This window comes from Tympanuchus pallidicinctus, unplaced genomic scaffold (assembly GCF_026119805.1).
Source record: "Tympanuchus pallidicinctus isolate F22 unplaced genomic scaffold, pur_lepc_1.0 scaffold19, whole genome shotgun sequence".
NCBI classification, from domain to species: Eukaryota; Metazoa; Chordata; class Aves; order Galliformes; family Phasianidae; genus Tympanuchus; species Tympanuchus pallidicinctus.
In genome coordinates this window covers 15,215,181-15,241,466 of record NW_026294710.1, presented here as the reverse complement: position 1 = coordinate 15,241,466, position 26,286 = coordinate 15,215,181, and the positions used below count along the sequence as shown (strand labels likewise).

The window sequence follows — 26,286 nt, the reverse complement described above, 5'->3', positions numbered from 1 at the left end:
AATGCACGTGAATGAATCATAGAATCATAGAATGGTTTCAGCTGGAAGGGGCTCTTACAGGTCCCCTGGTCCAACTTCCTGTCACTGAACAGGACACCCACAGCTCGGTCAGGTTTCCCTGACCCACCTGTTGGTTCACCTTCAGCATAAAACTTTACATAAGGGAGGAAAGATGAGGGTTGGGGGAGGTTTTTTTTGTCTCAGTATTGTTTTCCTTTGGAATCATGAAGCGATGCTGGACTTGGGGACTGCGTGTAATGCTTGTGATTTATTTACTTGTTGTTGCATCTGAAGTGAGGAATGTGAGCTGGCCACCAGCAGCCCCTTGGTGCTCATTCATGAAGAGCTGCACTGCTGAGTGTCTCCACACTAAACTGTTTGGTGACTGAGTGTAGAGTTATAGGAATCGAAGCGACGAATTAGCAGTAAATCAAACCCTGGATGGCTCTGTACCCGACTGCAGCAAGACTTAAATTAAAAATATCTTGCCGAGATGAAGTGCTTCTAAGTCAAGCACTGGAGTTGTATCAATCTGGGCTTGGGCACTGAGAGCTGAGCCCTTTGAATCAGGAACCATGATGAGCCCACGTATTGATCCCCAGCTGAACGGGGAAATTGCCACTTCATTTCTTCTATCAGCTCTTCCCTCATTTCCTTTTCTTTTTCCCTTCCTTGAAAAAAGAGATGGGAAATTGGGAAAAGAATTGTGGATTCATTGTGCACGTGTAGCCCTGTTTGACTTAGAGCATATTTGATTATGAAATGGGATTTATTTGTTGTTGTGTTGTGTTTTTATTTTGTGACTGGGGATTTGTCCATAATGTAGTGCTGGAAATAAAACTCATTTAGAGACTAAGGAGGTGTATCCTGTTACAATTGCCTATTGATGGAATAGCAAGTGCTTGCTGTGTAACATAGCTTTGTTTTACTTTATGAAAACTTATTCTGGGATGTCAAAGGGAGACTTTAATTTGTGAGAGGGAGACTTTGATTTGCCAAAGGAAGGCTTTGATTTGCCAGAGAGCTGCCCCACAGTCCCTGTCCTTCAAGTCTTAATCTATCTACCAAGTGTGGGCACCCTGGTCTTGTAGAAGTGACTGCCAAACATCTTGCAGTTGTTTGCTCTAATGCTCTTTACAGATGACTTGTTTTTGGTCAGCAAGATGATAAAACCAGGGAAGTTCTGATGGGAAACTTACTTACCAGCCTGAGAAACGGCATCATGTCCACAGCCAATAGCCACTAAGGTCTGTCCCTGGCTTGTGTCCCCTTCTGCTGCTGACTTTTGGGAAAAGGCTTTTGGAGATGGCATTGGACTGCTCTAGGCTGGGGCAAAAGAAGAGAGAAGAGGTGAGCTGGGAGCACAGCCATGCTGGTAGCAGGGCTACTCAAAGGTTTTTCCACAGATTTTCTTTCTTGGGTAATCTAGGGGATAGAAAAACAAATTACAGTGAGGAGGTCTGCATGACTTCCTAGCTTTAAAGAAAGAGACTTTCTGGGCAGTTTTGGGAAGCCTGTTCTATTCTTTCAGGTTTCAGTACACATCTCCGATCCTTGCTAAAGCAGAGCACCCACGTGGAGTGTTTTCAGATGTTAAATTGAGATGTGCATGTGTCAGGGTGGGGTATTTGCATGGATATTTCCTCCTCTCTAACTGCAAGTGCTCCAGGACTTCTCCTTTTTTTTGGCTGTGCTCTCTCCTCTGTGTTGTCCTCCTGAATGAATGTGGGGTTTGGCAGCACTCAGGGACAACCTGGAGGATGAGTTCTGGGTTTCCATCGCAGCTTTTCCACCAACTAAGCCAACCCCAGAGGGACAATTGCCTCCGCACCCCAAAGAAGGCAGGATCAGCCCAGAGTCCTCCTCCTGTGCTTAGCTGCTATGGTGATGAGTTGCTATAGAAACACATAGTTAGCATTATTATTTATTATTGAAAGGTGCTTCTTTTCATCTCTTAAAGGCGAGGTGGTGCCAAGAGGAGCCCAGTGCTGGATGCGGGGTGCTGCCCACCCGGTCCACATAGGTTGGTGGGTTGTGTTTCCCCACCAGCTAGGCTTTAGCAGCCCAGCAGGCTGATCTGGTTAAACAAATCCCCCTGCATGTTCCCGTCACAGGTTCCTTCCTCCGTCAGATGCATCCTTTGGAGGGGGATTTGAGTGAAGCGTTTCATTATAATGAGCTTAGTTATTTCCCAACTAGTAATCGCATGTCGCCATTTGGTGCAACCAGTTTGCATTAAGTTCTGTAATAATATGCCTATTCATCCATCACAAATACTATATTCACAGGACCTTGTAGTGATTGCCTGGTAAATACCTTCCCTTATCTCTTTACATACGCTGCTCCCTGTTGTTTGCTGAAGTCCTCCCCTCTCTGCAAACCCATCCCTCTGCACTGGGAGGCAGGGGAGATCCTCCAGCTCTCCTGTCCTGGGCTCCTCCTCTGCCTGAACCCTCCTGCAGCTGGGCACCTGGCCAGGCAGTGCAGGGAGACGCTGCTCCAGGGCTTTCTGCAGCTTGTGTGATGCCAAGCAGAGCAAATTGTGCTTCCCAGCTATTTCTTTCCAGCTGTGAGTGGGACACATCCTGCTTCGCGGTCTCCCTTTTCTCCAAGTACAAGGGGAGGAACAGGTATTTCCTGCAGGCTGGGTGCTGAGCAATGCCCCAGCTGACTTCTTCGGCAGGGTGTCCTGCAGTGAGCCCCATTAGAGCTGTCTTCATATAAATCCATTTGTTTGGGGAATGCACGGATAGGAAGTGCAGGAGGGATGCAAAACTGTATTCTCAGCATCACCTCACAGCTGGCAGCACTGCAGAGGTGGTTTTGCAAGGAAACCTTCTATCCTTCACACCTCAGTGGTTCTAAGGATGCTGAATTTGCTGCAGAAGAGTGGCTCAATGGGGCCAGGAGGCAAATGGATCGGAAGATCGGAGAAATGTCTAGAGGAACTGGGAGCAGGGGGGCTGCTTTGTACCTCCATCCAGGGCAGGTACAGTGTAGCCTGGAGGTGGAGGGCAAAATGCATGGCCAACATGCCCAACTATTCCCCTCCCCCAAAAAAGAGAAAAGGGGAAAAAAAGGATAAAAGAATAAAACCCAACAACATAGGTTTTCTAGATGTTGCTTACTGGGCCATTGATTGCTGCTGAAGATGTTCTTCAGAGGGATGAACCCCCTGCAGGATGGGAGGGATGAAGGAATGGCTGGACTAGTGCAAGATGCTGCAGGCGGGATGTGGGGAAATCTCTGCTGGTGTTTGTAGCTCCTGAGTTTCCCCCAAATTTCTCTCCACTTTCTCCCCATCCTGCCAGGCTGGGACTGGGAAACATCCTTCCCAGCCTTTGAGGAAACAAAAGGAAGCTCTTTAAAGCATTCCTTCAAGCAAGAATAAAACACCTTCCTTTACAGGGCCTGTTTCATTGCTTGAAGTCAGTCCCCTTGGGCTTTGTATTTCCCTTCTTGGAAGCTGAGCTCCCTGCAGAGAAGAGAGAAAAACACCTGGGGTGCAAGAGCACAGCTTGACGGCCTTCTTGTCAGGTGCAGCTTGGAGGGAGAGAGAAGGATGTAAGGGGGTCTAAATGCTGATTCCCCCCTCTGTCAGAATCCCTGGTGATCCCATGGGCTTTCTGCACCTCTCATATGGCTGGATGCATCTCCTAGCAGCATGCAAGTGGAGAAAGGTGTGTTTTCCTTAGCATGCTGGAATGATGAAGAGCACATTTTCCTTGCTTCTAGGTGTGCCACCCCTCCCTACTTCTGGTTGCAATTAAGCATAGCACTAGTAGGGACCTATGCTAAAGGAAGGAGCCTGCCTGCAGCAAATACAAGCCTTTGGTAAGGCTGCCCTTGTGGCAGTGGGATCAGAGTTGTCATGGTTTGCTTCTACAATCACTTTTTCTCCACCAGCTGCTTGGAGTGGGTTATGGTATGATATGTTTTGAGAGATCATCCAAAGGTTGTCTTGATGCCCAACTTGGATCCCACCAGTTATGAGACCATCAGGTTTCTTCCCGAACACCAGCTGGGAGCATTCACTTTGGGTCCTGGACTTGGAGTATCTTTGCAGCCTTTTGACTTACTCTCCCTACCCAGGATTCTCACCATGGCCCAGAGAGAGCAGGAGGCACAGGGTATCCTTTGTGCTGCACCTCTCTGCCCAATGGAAGAAGGAAAAGGATGGGGAGAGAGGTAAGGTGCATGTTGCAGGAGATGGACATGAGAAAGAACACCTTTCAGAACCACTGAGGAAGCTTTTCTTCCCCTTATATTACGGAGCTTCTGTCTTTGCCTGCTTTAGCAAGTCAGACAGCTCAAAGGAACGCCAAGGAATGAAAGTAATGACTTCCAGTACAAATCTCTCTCTACATAATGTCTCAAATAAAACAGGAAAAGGAAATGGCAAGCAGGCATAATTAGGAAAGTATTACCCATTAAGGAGGGGGAAAGAGCTATCAAGTCGATTTCCTTCTTATTTTACATGCCTGATGTTTCCGCCTCTCCAGGAGGCAGTGTGTGAAGTAGGTCTCTCCTTAACTTGGAGAAGTAAATAATCAGAACATGATGAGCTGCAAAGCTCTTCCCAAACCTTTCCAAATTTGGGCTAAACTGAGGTTTTTTAGCATCTTTTTCAAACCCAGCTGATCTTTCAAGCAACAATAAAATCTGGTAGACATTCGTGCTGGGGAGCCGAGGCACAGGACTCGCATCTTCTCAGTGTGACCACCTCTCTATACTAATTTCTCTCTCTTTTTCCTATTCCACGTGGAAACAGAGAGAACTCCTGTTGCTTCCCAGTGTAAAACTGTATGTTTGTTGTGTGAACCCATGGGATACCCTGTACTGCAGTGGGGTATGCAGCCGGGTTGAGTCACTGTACTGCGCTGCCAGCTCTCATTTGCACTTGAAGTTGGAGTTCCTTTATCCTTTGAGTAGATCTACACATGTGCACATAGACATAATTATGTCTTCCGTATCTTCTAAATGTGTGTAGAAATGTGATCTTGGAAAAGGGACATAGCTTAGCAGGCATGATGGTGGTGATGGGTCGAACGTTTGGACTTCGTGATCTTAATGATCTTTTCCAACCTTAATGATGCTATGAGAACCCTTTATGTCTGGGAATGTGGCTTTCCGTGAGCTGGGTTTCATTAATGCTTTTCAGAAGGTACAGATGCTGCTGGTGACAAAGAGGGTGCAGGATAGGGTTGTGCACCACTTCTCCTCCCTCCAAGGTGTTTGGCTGGAGCTTGGCCATGAGTACTCAAGCTGGGCAGCAGCAAGGTGCCATGGGCCTGGAGCAGATCCCAAGCAGATTGTGACTTGGTGACAGTCTGCTTCCTCAGTGCTTGGTCTTGCACGCACTGATGCTCCTGCAGACATCTCCATCACTCTGATTGGCTCGTGCATGGGATGCACTGAGCCACATTTTCCCCCAAGAGCAGCTCCATGTGTCCATGCAAGATGCTCTCCTGCTGTACCTCCACGTATTTTGGCTATGTGTGTGGGAAGGAGAATTTTGAGGTTACTCAGTATCTGCATGGTGATATACAAAAGGTACAGCATGCTATATAAAGTTGTAATAGTGAGTTGGAAGAGAAACACACGGGCATTCTGTGCAGCAGTTTCATTTGGTTGTTGCCTTCTCTGTCTCTCCCTCTCTGCTTCTCCTTCCTTATAAAATAAAGCAGAAGCTGCTTTGTTTTATGATGAGCAAGTGGTCTCCAAGTATAGGTTTGTTCTAGCCTGCTCCTCTGCTGCTTTTTGCTGATGGGCAACTGCCACCCATCATGAGCTTCTTCCAAGGTTTCCATGCACCTTGAAGCAGGAGTCTTTTCTCAAACACAGACAAAATCACCCCTTTCTCAGTTCAGGGTTAAGAGGAGATGCATTTTGAATTCTAATAGGTTGTTGCTGAAACAGTTGCTCAGCAGAAGGGACCTAAACCTGCAGTGATGCTGCAGTGTCATGGGGAACGTGGATGGAGAGGTGGGAAGTGGATGTATCAGCCTGCTTACATGGAGGAAAGAATCGAATGTCTGCCCTATATCAAATACCATGTTCAATTCCTGTGGGAACTGGTGAGAAGAAAGCTGACCTTCTCTCATATTTATGAACTGAACTCACGTTTGCTTTGTTTTTGACTTTTTTCCCACTCCTGCTGCAGGAGTGCTTTACTTCATTGGGGTGTTGAACTGAATGAACTTAATGGTCTCTTCCAACTCAAATCATTCTATCATGATTTTATGATGATTTCAAGGAAAAAAGTTTTGTTTTGTTTTGTTTTGTTTTGTTTTTTCATGTAGTTGCATGTTCTTTAAAATGCTAGGTGTTCAGATGAACAAGCTTTCATCTCTTTAGCTTTTCTTGCTTTATGGATGGTTTAACACACTAAAAATTTGAAAATTATGGGTCAGTTTTTCCCTTACTGTTGCACACGTCTGTTCTTCCTCCTAGCTGTCTTATCTCCAGCCTTTGCTGAAGACTTTTCTGCAGAACCTTTCCTGAATCATAGCATTATACAATCACTAGGGTTAGAAAAGAGCATTCAGATCACCACGTCCAATTGTTGGCCCATCCCCACCATGCCCACTAAACCACGTCCCTCAGTGCCACATCTCCACATTTCTTGAAGACTTCCAAGAATGGTGACTCCACCACCTCCCCAGGCAGCCTGTTCCAATGCCTCACCACTTTTTTGGAGAACAAATCTTTCCTAAGATCCAACCTGAACCTTCCCTGAAAGAGGTGATCAGGAGCATCTTCTGAGCAGCAACACCTTCCAAGCCTCCCAAGTCCTTTTTCTTCCTGTTCTGTCTACAGAGAGCAAATTTTTGGAGGATCAAGAGCTCTGTGTTGCCTGCTTGTAGGTCTCTTGGATATCTGGAACTGTTTTGCTGAAATTTGCAGTTGACTTTTGAAAGCTTTGGCCATTGTATTCAAGTGTGTGCATATATATGTGTGTGTATATAAGTATGTGTGTATATATATATATAAATATATATATATAAATCTCTTGTCTCTTCTGTTTTCTTTCTCTGTCAGGAATCCAGCTGTGCAACATGTGGCACTTGTAGGACTTGGAAGGCAGGAAGATCAAGCAAACACAGAGCTTTCAGGAGGAGAGATAAATTTCCAGACTAAATTCAAGCCACGTAGACCCAGTCTGCTTTAGTTTTAAAGCCCCACTGGTAGTGATGTGTGGGAGCTGTAGACAGAAAGCCAGGGAGAGAAGAAGGGTTCATTTGTCTTATTTCTTCTGTAGGAAAACCTCCGTTCTGAGGTCGTGGTGCTTGGCACAGTGTTAGTCTGCACGGGTTCTACCAGGGAAACTGTCTGTTGAGTGCTGCCTTTTTTGCATGATTTGAAGACAGAGAAAAGAGGGAATTTTTTTCACTAAATGAGTGTTCTAGTTGCTAAAGTGTTACATTTGTGTGGGTGTATGGGATGCAGATGACCACTGAGGCAAAAGATCTTGCTATTAATAACCCAGTGAATTGTGATAGCATCTTTTGCACCTGTGGATGCTGTGGCAATTTTGATCCTGGCTCTTGGGCCTTGGGAAGGACTGCAGCTGTGAGCTGTGGGTTCATTCTGATAGGATTTTTTTTACTGCAGAAGACAGGTAGGAGTTTGACAGATCCATAGTATTGAGGTATGGCCATGGTCTTGGTGGAGTGCGATTTGGTCCACACAACTCCTACATTTCCTGGGTGTGTTTGCTAACACTGACCTCACAAGGGCCCATCTGGCTAAGAGTTATTAGATTATTAGGCCTATCTGCTTTTTGGGAAGTGACCCAGTCCATCCTTAGCTCTGTGCTTTTGTTTTATTAAGGAAGAGTTCCCAAGTGGCACTAAGCATGCTCCTCATGCCCATCCGAGTAAGTTCAGCATCACCCATTGCAAGCCAAAGCTGAATTCAGCCAAATCCCACTGCCAATAACGCAAACTGCATTTCTCTATTCCTCTCTTCAAGCAAATTATTAACAGGCTCCAATGAAAATTCATTTGCAGCCTCTTGAGCCTCCTTTGCTGCCCCAGTCTGAGCATCGCAGCCATGTAGGATCCTAGTCTGGAGCACACATGATGCTCTCTGAGATCAATGGGATGCTCCTGGATCGAAGCAGTGGTGTCTGCATCCCAGAAAGGCAGGAATGCATGGGACTGATAGTATCTGGGATTCGTGCACTGCTGAAAGTGCATGTGTTCACTCTTCTGCTAGAGCTCCCTCTGTCCTGGAGAAGGATGGAGGAGGAGGAAAATGGGCAGGCTTATTCTCTGCAATGAGCTGTGGGGTACAGAAGGGCACGTGGAGAACAGTTCCCAGTGAGTCTTGCTCTTTCACCACACATGCATCTCCTCTGCAGTGTTTCTCCAGTTCTAACATCCTGTTATTAGGACCTTCATTCGTAATGAACAGGATTTCACCAAAAGTGACAGCCTTCCCACACTCCCACGTTACAAATGCCCCTCGCCTTAGACACAGGTGCCATTAGACAGAGAACAATAACGCAGATGGTGTTTGGATCTGGATTAAATTAGAGTTTGGAGTGACGTTCTGCTTGCAGCAATCTCAGCAAGCACAAAACTTTTCCTTGAGGGGTAGCCACAACCCAGGTTTGGTTACTGCAATCCCCTAAACCATCTTTTGCAAATTGAAAGAACTCGTAGGTTTGGTTCTTATTCTGAAGGCAGCCTGAGAGTGTCTCCTCCCGGTGTTTGTGTTTATACACACATGTATAGACTGTAGAGAGCTTTAGCAGCAAAGTATCTGGATCAGATGCCTCCTCCCTTCTTCCCTCCAGCTCTGCAGGCTTGCTGCCAGGAGCAAGGCTCTGCTCTGTATCATCTCAGGACACCCTGGATGCATCTGTGCAGACGCACTGAGTGCAGTCACCACTGGACTATTTAAAGCAACTTCAACAATGACAACAGAGTGTGTAATGCACCTATTCTGCTGATGTTGGCAGAGCGCTCACAGAGTGGATGAGTTTAAGACTGATGGGAATTTACAGCTCCGGAGCCATTAGGGTATGTGTGTGTTCCTAAAACATGCACTCTAGGAGACAGTAATGGAAAAAAATCAGCTTGAAGGGAGGTAGCCTTGATGCTGCACAAATGGCTTTGCAGAGAGGTAGCTGTGGCACAGTGGCTCATAGCTGGGGAATGAAGAGATGGGCTGGTTTTCTCTACCCTGGTCCTCTATCTCTCTGGGGTATTTGTAGGTGGCTCTTAGAGTCATGGAATGACTGAGGTTGGAAAAGACCTCTGAGGTCACCTAGTCCAGCTATCCACCTACCACCAATACTGCCTATAAACCACGTCCAAAGTTAGGAAATGGGTTCCATCCCTGGACACATGCAAGGTCAGGCTGGATGGGACTTTGAGCAACCTGACTGATCTGTAGATGTCGCAGTTCATTGCAGGGAGTTGGAATAGATGACCTCTAAGGATTCCATCCAACTCAAATAACTCTATAACTCTATGATTGCACTTTATAAAATTCAGCAATTACCTGCTTTTTTCTCCCTTCTCTTTAAGTTTCTTATAGATGCACCTTCTGTTTCAGTACAAATTTTCCAAGCTTTCACACACGCCAAAAATGGAAATTTCTCCCCAGAACTTTAATCTTGTCTAAGTGATTTGACCTCGGATGTGTCAGTAGCTGGAGGAAGCCCATCTTATGGGAATCAGGAGCTGTGAGATCAATGTGCTATTCATGAAGAGAGGATGTTTCAGTGCTTACAGAACTCACAAATCCGCAGCCTTCCCACGTGTCCCACTCTGTGCTCATATCCGTTTTAGTAAATTATCTCTACCCACTTTTCTCTTCCTCCTCCACTTCCAGCCTTCCTTTCCTTGTGTCAGAACATGCTCTACTGTTGGTTTCCAGTTGGGTTAATTAAACTGAGCTGCAGCATAACTTCATCAGGGAACACAGAAGAGTTTCCTTAGCACCACTGCATCCTCCAGCTGACACAGCAAATGGAAAAACCTGCTTAGTCCTTTTATCCCTGGTGTTTTGCTAATCCTATGGTGATAGCCCAAGTGCTGGCTGATCCATGCTGGGAGACAATTCTTCATATGTGATGCACTGATTATTGGATGCTGTAACCTGTTAAATGTAGACACTTTGAAGCATGGCCAAAGGGTGCTCTTGACAACACCCTCCCAGTTATTATCACCTGCTTCAGCAAAACAGTGGAAAGAATATAACCAAGGTCAAACATACACAGATGCAAATATTAATAACTCGCAAAAACTTTTCTCCTAATTTAGTTCTCAAAATTGTCCATGCCATTCTGAATGCAACTTTCTCCAGAGATGTTAGCCTGAGGCCGACACTGAGCTGGGGAAATCGTCTCCGGAGTGGTTGAAGACTGTCAAAGTAATGAGGACCTTAAAACTGAGCCCTGCTGTGAAACATGTCAGGCAACTTGAGCTGCAGTTGTTGCTGTTAATGCTTGATGTAATTACGCATGCACACAGTGCCCTGTACTGGGTATTGCCTCATTCCATGCTAAACTAAATGTCTGTATGCTGTGCAGGATGGATTTGTGTCTCTCCTTGCAAATGCTGTTTGTGTGGGTATACACCAGCTCTCCTAATCTTTCTGTTAACAAACATAGTATGTGATTATGGTTTTTTTTGCCTGTATTAGCACAGTTCTGTCTGTTGTCTAGATCAGATCCCGGCCATAGGTGTCCTGTCTAGCTCAGCAGTATCCTGAGGCTGTCAGGCATGATTTGATGCTAGTTATCCTGCAGCAACAGCCGGGCAGGGCTCTAAGAATAACTTCCCATTGGCTTTTGTATATGTTGGCAGCAGCTAGGTTGTCCTCTGCCTTAACGTGACAAAGGCACTGGAAGAGAAAATTAGGAGCAAGCCTGTTGTTACTATTCCCATAATAACAATTATTATTATTATTTGGAAGAGAAGAAAGGGAAAAAAATAGTTGTGCTACTAGTTCTTTGCTGAAAGTGATGGCTGTGATCATCCAGCCTGTAAAATGGGGATTCATTGGACTGTGGCAGTACTGACTTAAAGGACAGATGTCTGACTGATGGCTTTGTTAGTGTTCTTTGTTGTTTGTTTTTTTTTCCCAAAAAAATGCTCACAAAGCCACTGCTTATCAGGGCTGTATCTACACCGCCTCATTACAGAATCATAGCATTAAGGTTGGAAAAGACCCCTAATACCATCCAGTCTAAGCCCATTACACTATGTCCTTCAGTGCCACATCCACCCTTTTCTTGAACATCTCCACCACCTCCCTAGACAGCCTGTTCCAATGCTTCACCACTCTTTCTGAGAAGAAAATTTTTCCTTATACCCCGCCTGAGTTAAGACTATCAGCAGAACAAGTCAATTCTCCTTCCTAGTGCTGGGCTTGAAATTGTGTCTCAGCTGGATTGCTCTGTTAGAGCAAGCATAGGGACTCCATCAGCATGGTTTGCCTTTTGGATCGGCAAAAAAATTCCAAGTTGAGTAAGGACAAAAAACTTCAGCCAAAGTACTCTGAGGGAAGCCCTCTTTCATTTGGGCAGATCTTGGATGCTCTTTCTCAGAGGGAAATTCTGAACACAGATGCTGCATTGAACCCTGCTTTGCTTAGAACTGAACAAAAAGTTATTTTATGGCAGCACAGTTACAATTTATAAACAACTTTTATACGGCTTTTAATACATTTGCTGGGGAGAACCAAGTAAAGCATGCAGTAGATTTGCATTGTTTAGAAAAAAAATGCCTGTTTTGTTCTGTAACTTTTCATTTGTAAAGAAGAGGTCATGCTTTGTAGCAACTCATATTTGCAATGGACTGGAATTTGGAGTTGGTGAACTTTGGGGCAGAAGTCTGGACTAGGCAGCAGTCTGAGATCTCATACCCACAGAGATAAGAGAAACAGAATAATTTAAAGCAAAGTAGAGTAAGGAATTGCTTTTATATGCACAAGGTATGAACTAAGCAGACCAGGAAGACCTGCAAAGAGGTTGTAGTGAGATAGGGGTTGGCCTCTTCTCCTAGGTAACTGGGAAGAGACAGAAGGGCCTCAAGTTGAGTTGGGGAGGTTCAGATTGGAAATTAGGAGACATTTATTCTTGAAAGGAATGGTTATGCACATAGGCTGCCCAGGGAACTGGTGGAGGTGGTTCCTGGAAGTGTTCAAGAGAAGGGTAGATGTGTCACACGGTTAGTGAGCATGGTGAGGATGGGTTGATGGTTGGACTAGATGATCTCAGAAATCTTTTCCAACCTTAATGATTTTATGATTCAAAGGAGATGTCAAATATATTTTTTTTCATGATCTTTATCCAGTAGGGACATGACCACAAAAATATTGCTAATGCAGTAAATTGTAGCTCTCGTTTAGGTTTGAAAGAGCAAATGCCAGTCAGCATGGCCTCTTCCCATGAGTGATAATGTGTGTGTTGGACTCAAGATCTGGCTGTGAGTTGATCCAACTGTCTTTAGCCTTTCACGTGGGAAGAAGCTGAAGGATTTGCTTTGTCAGGTCTTTCCTCCCACTGTCCCCATGAGTGGCCAGTGGTTGGTGCTCCAAAACAATCTGGATATCTGCCACAAAATGAGAGGAAAAAATGTTGTTGAATAAAGCATAAAGGGGGACTGTTCTTGCCCTTGCTGCAAATCTTGTGCCACTGAAGAGAAATCACCATTCCTTTCTCTGTTCCCTCCTAAGTTATACAGGGCCGTTGACGATGTTTTCTTTCTATTCCTGATGTGTTTAACCTATTTATGACTGTAAGGTTTTGGAAAAGGAAAAAGTTAATCATTAAAGTGTGCTTAGGCATCCCAGGCTTCCCAGGGAAGTGGTCACGGCATCAAACTTTAGATACCACACTCGGACATAGGGTTTGGATTTCAGGAGCTTTTGTGTGGAGACAGGAGTTGAACTCAGTGATCCTTGTGGGTCCCTTCCAATTTGGAATAGTTTATGATTCCATGATTCTACACAATGGATCCAGTGGAACTTTATCCTTCATCCTGGTACGATCTCTGATCTTCCTGTTGCTTTTACCTTCTGTTTCTCAGGCTGTTCTGCTCCAGCTGCCTTTTGAATATGTAGTAAAATCTCAGACTTTGAAGACTGAGGATTCTCTTCTGGCTTCTTTGCAAGTAGTTTCCCCAGCTGCAAATATAGATCTTGGTGCTCCAACAAGCTGTAGATCAAGGTCTAAAGGCTTTGTTTTTCCTGTAAGCCCCATGTTTTATCCTTGCTGTTGTTTCATGTAGATCTGGAGAGTGAAATAGCCACTGATCACAAAGTCACTGTGAATATGGATTTCCTCTTTGTGCCAAGCTTTCAGGAGACAGCTGAAGTATGGTCTCTGTCTTACAAGATTTGGCTGTTAATGGATTTATACAGCGCTAATTACAAAACTTCAGTCTGAGAGAGAGGAATTGTGTCTCACAGATCTTACGAAGATTGCAAAGCAGGGGAAAACATCCACCCACTGGCATTCAGTGCAACAGAAACTCTGTTCTACAGAACAAGAAAATAGCTGCCTGGTGACGTGGGAACAAACCCAAGGTCAGAGGCTCTTGATGTTGGAGGACTAAAGTAGGGTTTTGGCATTTGATATTGGATTAGGTCCAGAAAAAATTAAGGTTTTATTTGGGCATCCCTCAGAGGTTTTTTTTTTTTTTTTCCCCCGTGCTTTGGTCTAATACAGAGATTCTATGCTTCAGATCTGGATGATCTAATATAGACATTCCTCATACAAAGAGCAATGATGTCAGGCAGTGTAGTGACACTGTTTACTTCAAATTGATAGCCTCATGTGCTGTCACTACAACTGTTTGTTTGCCTGGGGGTTTACATTTCCCCAGCTGCTGTGATAAGGAATAATTTTAATAGATTTGTCCTCAGAATAGTTTACACAGAATCGTTATGATTGGAAAAGCCCACGAAGATCATCTAGTCATGAATTTTAGGAGGCTTTGAGATAAGCATCTGCACTGTGGAAGGGACTCACAGTGGAACTCAGAGGTGAATCTGCCCCAGAAAGATGAGTTTATCCCCATTCTTTGGATCTGTAGGTTATTTCCATTACCTCAAAACTCCATTCTTGTTTTTGTGGCAATGCATACATGTGTTCTTTCATCAAATCTCCACATAGCAAATTCCTGGAGGAATGTTACAAGCCTTTCCTCTCTCCATGCCAAGCACAAGGGAGCACACATCTGATCTGGTAGAAAACCAAGTCTGAAATGCAGGGAGAAACAGCATCCATATGCAGTTTTCTCCAATGGGAAATCAGGAAGAAAGAAAGTCCCACTCGTGGCAAATGTTAATCCCTTCCTTTAATGCTCTTCTGTCAGATGCACAGGTAACAAGGTGATGGGCAACATGTGAGTGCCTGAATAGAATAATCTGTGTGATGAGTGAAGGCCACATTCTGTTGCTGGAGCTTAAGTGCCTTGCAAATGACCCAGTGCTGAAATTAATCTCTCTATTTGGGACAAGCTGCAGCTTGTGCTGGGATCTGTTCATTGTGGCAAGCTCCAAAAAAAAAACCAAAAAAAAAACCACCCCAAAAAAAGGTGTTGGATGCCCTCAGAGAGAGTTGCCTTTGCTTTCCATCAGGTTGTGTGTTCAGGGAGGGAGGATTTAGCTGAAGTTAGAAGCTGCTCTTTGTTGGGGAGCTGTCGACAACGTGCCTGTGTGAGTTTTCTTGCCGTGTCGGCTCCCAGAGAAAAGCATCTATCCATGGTAATCAGGATTTATTAAGGGAAGTCAGGACAAAATCTTTAGCTGAGATTAAAGGGATTGTGTAGCTGCACTTGGTGCTGAATTGCTGTGTGCTGGCTCCATTGCTGGACGTCTGCCTTGTCAGCATCTGCAGGGCCTCCTGTGTCCCAGCAAATGAATAGCCATGCCTGAGCAAAGCAAAAGCAAACAGGAACGCACTGCCTGATTAATGTTTGACTTCATTAACTGCAGTGCTCGTGCTGTTGACATTGCCCCGTAGTCCTGGTTGCTGCTGGCTTCCTCCTAACTAGGTGTTCCCAATTGAATAAGCCATTGGGGTCCATATGAACTTGATCCACTGCTTTCTGGGACTCTGGTGTGGTGTTTTTGGGCATGCTCTGCAGGAAGAGGTGGCAGATTTGTTCCTCTCTTGGCGCTGTTTTTGAGCATGCTTTTGCTGTCTTCTATGTTCTAACCTGTGTTTTGCTCTGAGGCCCTGGCTGAAGCTGGACACAGAGTAGTTTTGCATCTATAACTCTTTGCAGTCGGGTTAGCATGGATAACTCTTTTAGTGAAATGCTGCTGCTGACCTTGCAGTGTCCCTGCTGCAGAAGGTGGCTATTGCAGGGGACCTGGTGATTTGGATCTGTCTGCAACCTTGGATGTCAGGAGGGCTGTGTGTGTGTGAGAACCAAATGGGGAGATGCTGTTGTCTTCTATCTTCACTCTCTCAGGAACAGCAATTGCAATGGGATGGATTTGTGTTGGTCTCCAGTTAAAAGAAGTTAGAAATGCTTCTTCCCATTGGGCTTTTTTCTTGTCTAAGGCCCATAGAGCTGCATGTTGTAGAATCTTGGGATCACTGGATCATGTACCCCTCACACATCCATGGGGCTGTAGAAACTGTGTGACCTTTCCAGGGATCCTGAATATGTTGGCAAAGAGGAAGATGTGGCAGGAGCCACGTAGATCTGCTCTCACAGGAGCTCTGCACACTGGGTCATGGAACTGCTGGCCATGTCACTAGGGGGAAAAGCAAGGGAATGTGGTTATTTTGGGAGGTGGTTTGGGTTTCTTTTGGAAATACCTAGACCAGAGCCTAAGCCCAGACCTCACTGCCTGGTCAGTTTGGTCTTTTGTTTATTTTTCTTGTAATGTAATTAGAACCTTGCAGCTTAAAAGACTGCATATGTCTATGGCACTGCAGTATTTGTCTTCCCAACATCTCTGATCTCCTGCTGTCCAGACGTGGATAATAAAAAGACATGCATAAAACCCCTTTTCCTTGGTGTATTCTCTGAGGGGTTATGCAAACCCTGCTCTATTCTGCAAGCTAAACATCCAATCCTCCTTGCCTCTGATCTCTGCTGCTATTTAATAATTAAGCCAAATTAGAAATTTTAACCCTGAGAGGCTCAAGCACTGCTTGGGACTCTGGGATGAAGGGCACAGGACAATGTGAGCAGATGGGTGAACAGGGAGAGCCAGCAGAGAGAAGCCTAGACATCCTACAGTCACTCAGGCTGCAGAATGAAGATGGTAGGCGCTCTGCTTTCTTCCAAAATCTGCATTTGTGCTTGCTTGGTGGCTCTTCCTACTGCAGGTGGACATCTTATCCCATGAAGTTCTCTGTTTTTTAAGTGCCCTTGACTGCTGCAAAGGGTGCTTCTCATCCGCCCTTCTTGGAGTTTTTCACTGGAGCCCCTCTAGTTTCCAAACCAAGTTTTCTGTCATTCTCTGCAGGAAGAGAATGTTTTCCCCCTTGCTCTGTAAGTCACAGACACTTCTCAAACTCAATCACAATTTCCATTTGCTTGGACCTTGAAGATTTCACATCTGGAGTGCATCGCCTCTTATGTTGGGTTGACTACTTATTTTAAAGGGGCACTTCCTGCTGTTGGTACAACTCGAGTCTAGAGTACTGTAATAATCCTTGGGCAGACAGCTCATGTTGAGGGGCTTTTATATGCATCTTCAGTCTTGGAGTCATAGAAACATAGAATTATTAAGGTTGGCAAAGATCATCCAGTCCAACTGTCAACTCATCCCACCATGCCCAGTAAACCATATCCCTCAGTACCACATCTGCCCTTTTCTTGAACACCTCCAGGGATGGTGACTCTACCAGTTCCCTGGGCAGCCTGTGCCAGTGCCTCACCACTCCTGAGAAGAAATGTTTCCTAATATCCAGCATAGGTAATAGCAGTTCCCATTTCCCTGTCCTGCAGCTGTGCTAACTCAGTTGGTCTAAGAGGAGTAAAATATAGTAAAATACAGGAGTAAAATAGACATCTTTTTTGTACTTCAAAAGAATAATTTCTTCCTACATCTGTCTAGTGCCCGATCAAAGCAGTATCTGTTAGAAATATGGATCATAACTCAGAAGTGACGGACGCCAGTGTTCAGGGTCACCACGTAATGATTCTGAACACAGGACTCAAACAGGGACAGCTTCTCTCTTCTGCTGCTCTCTCAAGGATGGCCTCTTTTGAAAGGGGAATGCCTGTGCAGGGAGTGCTCATCCCATCGCCTCTCTATCTATCATAATAAAGGTTATTAAAAGCCGACATGACCGTCCTGTGCATCCCTGCAGAGTGAATCCTCGCTAACTCACAGGACAGTCTTGCCAACTCTGCAGTATGATCTTGATTTTATTAAATATTTGCTTGACCAGAAAGGCAAAGCAGAACAGGGTAAACATGCCTAAAGTAAATGTGAAATGACCTTTGTCTGTCCTTCAACCAGCACCTGTGGCTGATGTGGTACGGAGGGCAGAGGAAGGTGGAGGGGATCACGCAGCTGCTTTGAAATTCTGGCTGCTCTGAGAAGTCTGAAATATTTGGGGTGGCATAAAAGTGGTGGATGCTCTAGAAGCCCAGACATACCCTTTCCACTATCAGATCAAATCAGTTTACAGGTCAAAAGAAGACCGATTTTTTTTCTTTTTGTTATTCCTTGAAGTAAATTTTTCCATTCCTCTGGCACACATTTGAAAAAGCTGTGAATCCCAGCCCCGTGTCACTGCCACATCTTCCTCTCTGCTGGGATTTGCAAACAGCAGTCTTTCTCTTGCCTTGCCTCCTCCTTGCTGGCTGTTGTCACCTTTACTCAGCAAATTACACCCCTCAGTCCAGCAAAGGTACTCTGTGAGAAGTGATAGGACAGTGGTCTGCAGAAGTGCATTCAAATCACAAGGGTATTTGAAGCTGGGATTTGATTTGTTTGACTTTTAATAAGCAACAAGAATTCTGTGGAATTCTGATCTGGATGTTAAAGAAGGAGAGGGGTAATAGCAGCGTGCCTTGGCCTGGCTGCCTGTAATAAGGGTTGTGTAATCAGCAATCAGCAAAAAGCTTGGCTGGCAAAACTCAAGGCATTGAAAATCCATCTTCCATGCGCCTCAGGTTGTGCCAGGGGAGGTTCAAGTTGGATATTAGGAAAAATTTATTCTCAGAAAGAGTGGTGAGGTATTGGCACAGGCTGCCCAGGGAACTGATGGAGTCATCATCCCTGGAGATGTTCAAAGAAAGGGTAGATTTGGCACTGAGGGACATGGTTAGTGGCCATGGTAGGTATGGGTTGGTGGTTGAATTTAGAGATCTTGGAGGTCTTTTCCAACCCTAGTGATTCTGAGGTCTTTTCCAACCCTAGTGATTCTGTGATTCTCTGAAAGCTTCTCTTGGTATATAATCAACCTTGAAAAGGAAGAGGAGTAGGGAGCAGGTGAATGTTTTGAATGGGAGGATGTATTCCCACAGCTCAGGATTGGGATGTGGTGAAATCCCCCATGGCTCACATCAACTCTGGTTAAGAGCTAGGAGATTTAAAGTGACTGACTAGTGCAAGAAAGCCCCTTGTTTTTCTGGGGGGAATCACCAGGCCAGTCTCTGGGTTGTCAGCTTTTGTACATCATGGACCTTGAGACTTTATCACTGCTAATAACTGGGCAGGTCCTTTCTTTTCAGCCTTCTGAAATGCCCCACAGAACTGTATCTTTTATTTAGACAAGGTTGTCTCGGCTTTGCAGGGGGTGAAGAGCAGCGCCGTGGTAAGGATCAGGGGAGGGCTGAGGGATCTGGGATTGTTCAGCCTGGAAAAGAAAAGGCTGTGGGTTGACCTCATTGCAGTTTCTCAGTACCTAAAGGGAGCCTATAAACAGGAGGGGAGCCAATTCTTGGAAAGGGTAGATAATGGCAGGATGAGAAGAAATGGTTTTAAGTTGAAGGAGTGAAGGAAGATTTAGATTCGATGTCAGGGGGAAGTTCTTTACTATGAGAGTGGTGAGGTGCTGGAACAGGCTGCCCGGAGAGGTTGTGGATGCCCTGTCCATCCCTGGAGGTATTTAAGGCCAGATTGGATGGGGCCCTGGGCAGCCTGGTCTGGTATTAAACGTGGGGGTTGGTGGCCCTGAATGTGGCAGGGGGGTTGGAGCTTGATGATCCTTGAGGTTCCTTCCAACCCAGGCCATTCTATGATTGTATGATTTTATGAGGGAGAAGACATGGTGCCCAGTTTGCTTTATGCTTGGCGGCGTGCCCCTTGTAGATGTTGCTCTGAAGTTTGGCACACCACAACTCCAACATCTGTACCCCAAGCTGGACTGCCATGAGGCAGCTTTGATCTGGAAGCCACAGAGAGCTTGGTCAAACAGTCCTGCTCAGGACCAGTGTCTCCCTGAAAGGATGTTAATGTCAGACCAGAGTTGGCTTCTTCCTGGCAAACTTGAAGAGTCACAGGAAAGCTTACCAGCCATCTGGGCTTATCCCTGCAGACAGGTCCCTGACCTTCTCTAGGCTTCATTTCCTCATCTGGAAGAGCAGAATAATAATCCTTCTCCTGTCCTGTCTCAACAAATACACAGTTGGGTCAAAACTGGCAGTGCAAACAGTAATATTGCTTGATGCTTCTGCACTATTCTGGCTTCCAGTGAGTTTTTGTGCTGTACCATGGGGCACATGTGCGTGTAGTAGAGGTTAAAAGGGCACTGATTTATTATTCTGCTATGTAATTTCTGCTCTTTCTACTAGCATCTCCTCTTTCAGGAGGACTCCCTTTGTGCTGGTTTTAAGTAGAGAGCTCTGAGGCGAGAAAAGGAGGATTAGCAATTAAATATGCTCTGATGATGGCATGGTTGTGAAGGAGGGAGGAGGAAGAAATACTCCACAGTAACATACTTTTGTTTTCTTTTCTCTTTGCTTGTAGGACAAAATCTGCCAGGGAATTGGTGTTTTGAAGACACTTACAGCTTCCAATCCTCATTCCCTTGGGAATACAAACATTTCTAAATATGTCACCAGCCATGTGGAAGTGGACTTGCCTGGTTTCTCACCTCCTGTTATCTGCCACAGTGTCACCTCTTGGGAGACAGCAGCCTCCCCACCCAAAGAGGCCCTTCATCACCTTCACTGGAGACCAAACGGAGGGGAACTTCAACCATTTAGTGGTTGATGAAAGGACTGGGCACATTTACCTGGGAGCCGTCAACAGGATCTATAAACTCTCCAGTGACCTGAAGGTCCTGGTGACCCACCAGACTGGTCCTGATGATGATAATCCCAAATGCTATCCTCCCAGGATAGTCCAAACCTGCAACGAACCCTTGACACCCACTAACAACATCAACAAAATGCTCCTCATAGACTACAAGGAGAATCGATTGATAGCCTGTGGGAGTCTTTACCAGGGCATCTGTAAGCTTTTGAGGCTGGATGACCTCTTCAAGCTGGGAGAACCCTTCCACAAGAAGGAGCATTACCTCTCCGGCGTGAATGAGAGTGGCTCTGTTTTTGGAGTCATTGTTTCTTACAGCAACATGGATGACAAGTTGTTCATTGCCACTGCTGTGGATGGCAAACCTGAGTATTTCCCCACTATCTCTAGCAGAAAGCTTACTAAGAACTCTGAGGCAGATGGGATGTTTGCATACGTTTTCCATGATGAGTTTGTGGCATCTATGATCAAAATCCCCTCAGACACCTTCACCATCATCCCTGATTTTGATATCTACTACATCTATGGCTTCAGCAGCGGTAACTTTGTTTATTTCCTAACTTTGCAGCCTGAGATGATCTCACCACCTGGTTCCACCACAAAAGAACAAGTTTATACCTCTAAGTTGGTCCGGTTGTGCAAAGAGGACACAGCTTTCAACTCCTATGTTGAGGTGCCCATTGGCTGTGAGAAGAACGGGGTGGAATATCGGTTGCTCCAGGCAGCCTATTTGTCCAAGGCTGGAGCCATTTTAGCAAGGTCTTTGGGTGTTGTCCCTGAGGATGATATCCTCTTCACAGTCTTCTCTAAGGGGCAGAAAAGGAAGATGAAGTCCTTGGATGAATCTGCTCTTTGCATCTTTGTCCTGAAAGAAATCAACGATCGCATCAAAGACAGGCTGCAGTCCTGCTACAGGGGAGAGGGGACATTAGATCTGGCCTGGCTCAAAGTCAAGGACATTCCCTGTAGCAGTGCGGTAAGTCTAGCCTTTAAACACCCACATTTGACCTCCTCACGTTCTTGCAGAGTTTAAAGTGTGCCTCTATGGTTGCAGTAGGGAGTGAAGAACTAAGACTGCCTCATCCCAGTCTTGGTTTTACCTCTGGCTCATGACACCATCTAATCTAACTGGCTCATGCCCCAGTTTACTCGTGGTCAAGTTGAGGAAGGCATCACTTTCTGACCTTCCCAGGAATTTTATGTTTGTTGATGGAATAAGCCAAGAGGCCTTGAAATCTCTGGAAAGGATTGTCCTGCTCTTGTTATTTCACAGTGAAATTCATTAGGGGTGAAATCACGCTCCCTTCTGCAGTATTGGCTCAAGCATAAACCAAAATAAGACTTAGATAACCTTAACTGCTTGTGCTTATTTTTGTGTCTGATGGTGGAATTTTATCTCCCTAGGCTGGAGTTGAGGCAGGATTTTTTCCGGGAGCTTTGTGAAAGCAGTACTTCATTTATTCTGGGGCTGAGTAGCGCTGATCATTAACCATCAAAGTCCCTTGTCTTCCTCCTTCAAACCAGCTCTACACTGTCTGCGCACTGGAAAAAAATTAAGGCCTGGCTACAGATCAAGGATTAAATGCTACAACATATAAGGGCAGGACAGAGGAAGAGGTTGGTCTACCTGACCTACAAATGGTCTTAAGAAATTCTCTTAGTTTATTCCACCAGTTCACTGAAGTGTCATCGCGGAAATCTGCCTCAGCCCCACCAATACGTGGCTGGCTTTGATACCATGCACAGAAATCAGCATTACAGTCGGCACTGCACCCTGGCTGCTGTAATAGCTGCCTCTCTGGGCTTTGATTTCCATCCTTAATTAGTTCTTTCAAGTAAGAGGCAAGTTCAAGTCTGAGCAAAGGGAATATGAAGAAACACCAGAGTGCCTTCCTGCCGCATAATCTCATAGCAGAGACATGGCTCAGTATATGGGATTGCTCATGCTTTCCTTTGTACTTAAGCATCCTTTGCTGGGGAATCCCTGCTGTTGTTCCTTTGCAGGACAAGGGCACACTAAGAGGAATGCAGATGGAAATATCATTGCAGGGAGACTGATCCTGCCTTACCCTGTCCTAATTTTCCTTTGCACAAGCACAGCATTGTGTGACCTTGCACTGCTCTCACAGTCCTACACTGAAGTTGAGGAGGGACAAGCCCTTTGGTTTGGTGGGATCCCTTCTGTCTAGACCTCTGCCAGCAGCAAACCCCCTATGGGTTCACAGGGAGAAAGACTGTGCTTTGATTTTTTTTTCTTTTGTTTGTTTGTTTGTTTGTTTAGCCTCAAGGCCTCCACACATTCAAAAAGCTGCCTTTAGATTTAAGCTGGAGTTTCCCACTGGAGTTACTTTCCCAGGCTGTTAAGCCTTTCCATATATTTGCAAATCTGCTCCACTTGTGCTCCATACTAATGCTTGCAGCACAGGACCTCTCAAACCAACAGTTTTGAAATCCCTCAATCACCTGTCTTTGTGGCTTTAGAAAGGAGAAAAAAGGCCAACATTGTCCCTTGGGATGAATCTGGGATATATTAGAGCAAATTTGGAGGGACGGGACTGCAGAGACTGGGGAGAGGACAACAAATTGGGGTCTGTGTGGCACAGCAGGGAAAACTGTAAGAGCATCTTTGTGACTGTGAATCAGAGATGCTAATGCATCCCATCTGGAAAAAGAGCCCGGAGATCCTTGAAGAGAAAATAAGAGTCTGAAAAGTGTAACTAAGTGGGCTGTGCTCTCCTTTAATGAGTCTACTTAGAGCTGCTGGCAAGCCCTGCCTGAGATCAGCTGTGTTGCCCGAGGGAAGAGGTATTAGTGACTTGGCTGCTGTAAGGGCTGCAGAGTCCAGCTGCTAAGCTTGGAAAATATTTGATGGTCGGTGAAGTATTTTGGAGCCTGGACATATGTCCGTGAGGGCCTCATCTCTGTTGCTGATAGATGTCCTGCTTGCCAGCAGTCCACCAGCACTGCTGCTCTGCCTTTTTGCAAGTGGATTGGAACAGCTATAAAACCAATTATAAGGTTACCAGCGTGACTTTTCATATGTTTTTATTATTATTATTATTATTATTAAATTTGAATATAAAATGTGTCTCTGCTAGTGCAGGATAGAAGCCTAACCTGCCCATGATAAAGGGTGGACTTGAAGTTCAGCTCTGCTGCCGTGTATCCAGCAGCCAAAATCCCACAGATACAGCTGATATGCTACTCAGTGAGCAGATGGGTAAAGAGAAGCTGTGGGAAACCCCCTCTGAGCATCTCAGAGAAACACTGTAAGAAGACATATGCCAGTCCTTCCTTGAGACACTTACTCTTGGACCCTGGAGTTGGGCTCATCACACTGTCCTTGCACCTTGGTCAAATCTGGCCTGGGAAAGACCAGAGATGAATGGACAATCCTTGATGTACATTCCTCTCCTGTGCTATAGCTATCCTCCTCTTAAACTTCAGCATAAAAAAAAGATGGATTTTTATGTCTGGGCAGTTGATTTGCAAATTCACCCTCGTGATGAATAGATGCAGGTAATATCTCTGGTTCTCCTCTCTGTACCTTGCAAATGCAGAATAATAACTTATATTTAAACAGTACTCTTGACCCCAAATGCTTAGAAATTCATATAATCAGAGAAAAATGAGACTGTGAAAAAAAAAAGAATCTTATGAGGTCATCTGATTTGCCCTCCTGCCTTACTTATAACATTTCTGACAGATGTTTGTCTCACCTGTTCTTAACCTCCAGTGAGGCAGGCTCCCCTCTCTCCCTACATGATCTATCTCTGCTGCTAGGAAGCTTTCCCTCACTTTTAATCTCATTTCCTGATACTGGAGCCATTACGACGTACACAGCCTTAGAGAGCACCTTTGTTTCCTTTGAGTATCTACAAGGAATTATGTGTGCCACCAAAATGCCACCTCTTTTGTGGTTTTGTCAGTCTAAATTCAGAAAGTTTCTGAAGAAAGAGTGGTGGGGTATTGGAACAGGCTGCCCAGGGAGGTGATGGAGTCACAAACCCTGAAGGTGTTCAAGAAGAGGGTAGATGTGGCACTGAGTTTAGAGTGATCATAGACATCTGTTGATAGATTGATCAGTGGTCTTTCCAGTCTTAATGATTCTATGATTCCGTGGAGCAGAGAGAGAGAGGCTGTATAGATATGCAGAGTATTGGCAGATGGAAAGGCTGCTCTAGCGTGAAAAGGATGTTTGTTTTTTTAAGCAGAAAATGATCTTCATGTTGGATAAAAAAGACAGTGATTTAAATACACATCATGCTGTATCAACATGCTGAATTTTTTTTTTTTTTTAAAAAGGCAGCTCGAGAGGAGGATAGAGTTGGGAATGGGTCATTTCGGTACTGGTTTTGATCATTGGTAGATTTGTTGGCTTTTTGTATGATGAAGTAAGATTACAAGTGGGCACATTTTGAAGCTCAGTGGAAATTACATTACTGGGATGCGCAGAAGTTGAACCTTAGGGAACAAGCAGATGAACTGCTATGTGGGACATGTAAGGATGAATGAAGAAGAGGAAGATACTGGAGACTGCCCCTAGGGAACTGTGAATGTGCCAGGGCCTGCTGGGGAGATGTGAGAAGATCGGGGATCCTTGGTGGACCCTGGCTTGCAATAAATTCTCATAGAGTCATACAATGGCTTAGGTTGGAGTGGACCTTGAAAACCATCTTGTTCCAACCCCCCTGGCAGCAACACACTCACACAGAGTGCACTGTTAGCGTGCAATCCTAAGTGTTAACTTATGAGCTGGTTGCAACCCTGATCCCAGCCTGATCTGTCTCACAGCATCACCTGCTGCTCTGCAGCCTAACAATCTGCATTCCCTGAAATGAAAAGGTGTCACTTCCACCACTGCAGCTTTTACCGGATACACAGTGCGAATATCTGTCTGAGATAATCAGAATGTCTGTCCCCAACTATCTCCTGGCTTCTGCCTTTTGCCGGTATTTTCTTTTCCTTTTGGCAGGAAATGGAGTTTGACTGTTTAAAGTACTGCATTCAATCTCTTCCTGTTTTTCATGGCAATGTTGTCAGATGGAGGAGAAAAGAAATGTTTTTTGAAGTTGGCCAGCCAACAAAAGGCTTTGTGTAAAGACTTGGACAATATTTTTCCAATGCTTTGTTAATAGAAGGCAGGCAAGGTGGGGCATTTGGAACTGCCTGACAAGTAACTCAGCTACAAAAGCTTCTGCTTCTGATAATCCAAGCCACATCTAAGTAAGTTATTCACCCAGACAGTGGTAACGGTTGCCTTGTTCCCTATTTGTTCTCTGTCTCCTCTATCCATATATACTCCTCGTGTTGACTTTGCTCTCCTACTCCTCCTGATTTACCTATTAACCCTTGCCCATCCCAGGTGCTTCATGCCCACCAAGCTTTACCCATGAGGTTCAGACAGATATAGAAAGAGGTTGTAGAGTGCACATTGCTGATTAATCTCAACACTGTTCTCCATGTATGGCTGTCAGATGTGTCTGCACTGGCTTTTGTGTGCCCAGGAGATTTGTGTTATCAGAATGAGCACCTCACCTCAGGATGAATGCTGCTTGGCCCTTGAGACTGATCCATACATCTAGGCTCTCTAGTGCTCCATACCATCAGATTAGAAAAGACCTTTTCTAGCTTGGTGTAAAACAAAGACAGTTTGACTCCTGGTGAGACAACCATTGATGATGAGGCCATCATTTTCCTATCAAAAAACTTCCAATATTTTTGTCCAAACAAACAGTTTCATTATTTTCCTCTTCAACAACACTAAGATGGCAAGAAGCTTTACTTCTGTTTTACAGGAGTTAAGGCACAGTAAAACATGATCTGCTGCTTGGTTGCAGCTCAGGAACTCCTGAATCCTTGTGTTGCACCCAATATTCTCAACTGTTGCAAGAAGACGGAATAAATCTTTACTACAATCATTCAAAAATGACTCGCTGAAAAGAAAAAGAAAAGTCTGTTTCAAAGAAAAATATCACTTTATCAATCAAAAAAACTTGGAATTGTCATTCCCATAATAGGGAAAGGTTGGGGTGAAAGGCAGTGTTAACTCTTGCTTAGTCCCAGGGGAGAGGAGCACGTGGACAG

General features: G+C 45.0%; 1 protein-coding gene across 9 annotated transcripts in view; it reads left to right on the top strand.

Annotated features, from left to right (window-relative positions):
* Positions 1-26,286, top strand: part of PLXNA4 (plexin A4) — a 445,689-nt gene that overhangs the window by 5,503 nt on the left and 413,900 nt on the right. For 8 of the 9 annotated variants that reach the window (XM_052680712.1, XM_052680714.1, XM_052680716.1 and 5 more), the window contains exon 2: positions 19,912-21,175. In XM_052680712.1, coding sequence (XP_052536672.1) covers positions 19,997-21,175 — 1,179 coding nt within the window. In that variant the 5' untranslated portion in view covers positions 19,912-19,996. Of the gene's footprint in view, positions 1-11,514; positions 13,005-19,911; positions 21,176-26,286 lie in introns of those variants that run through there. The other variant, XM_052680713.1, reaches the window with a different exon arrangement.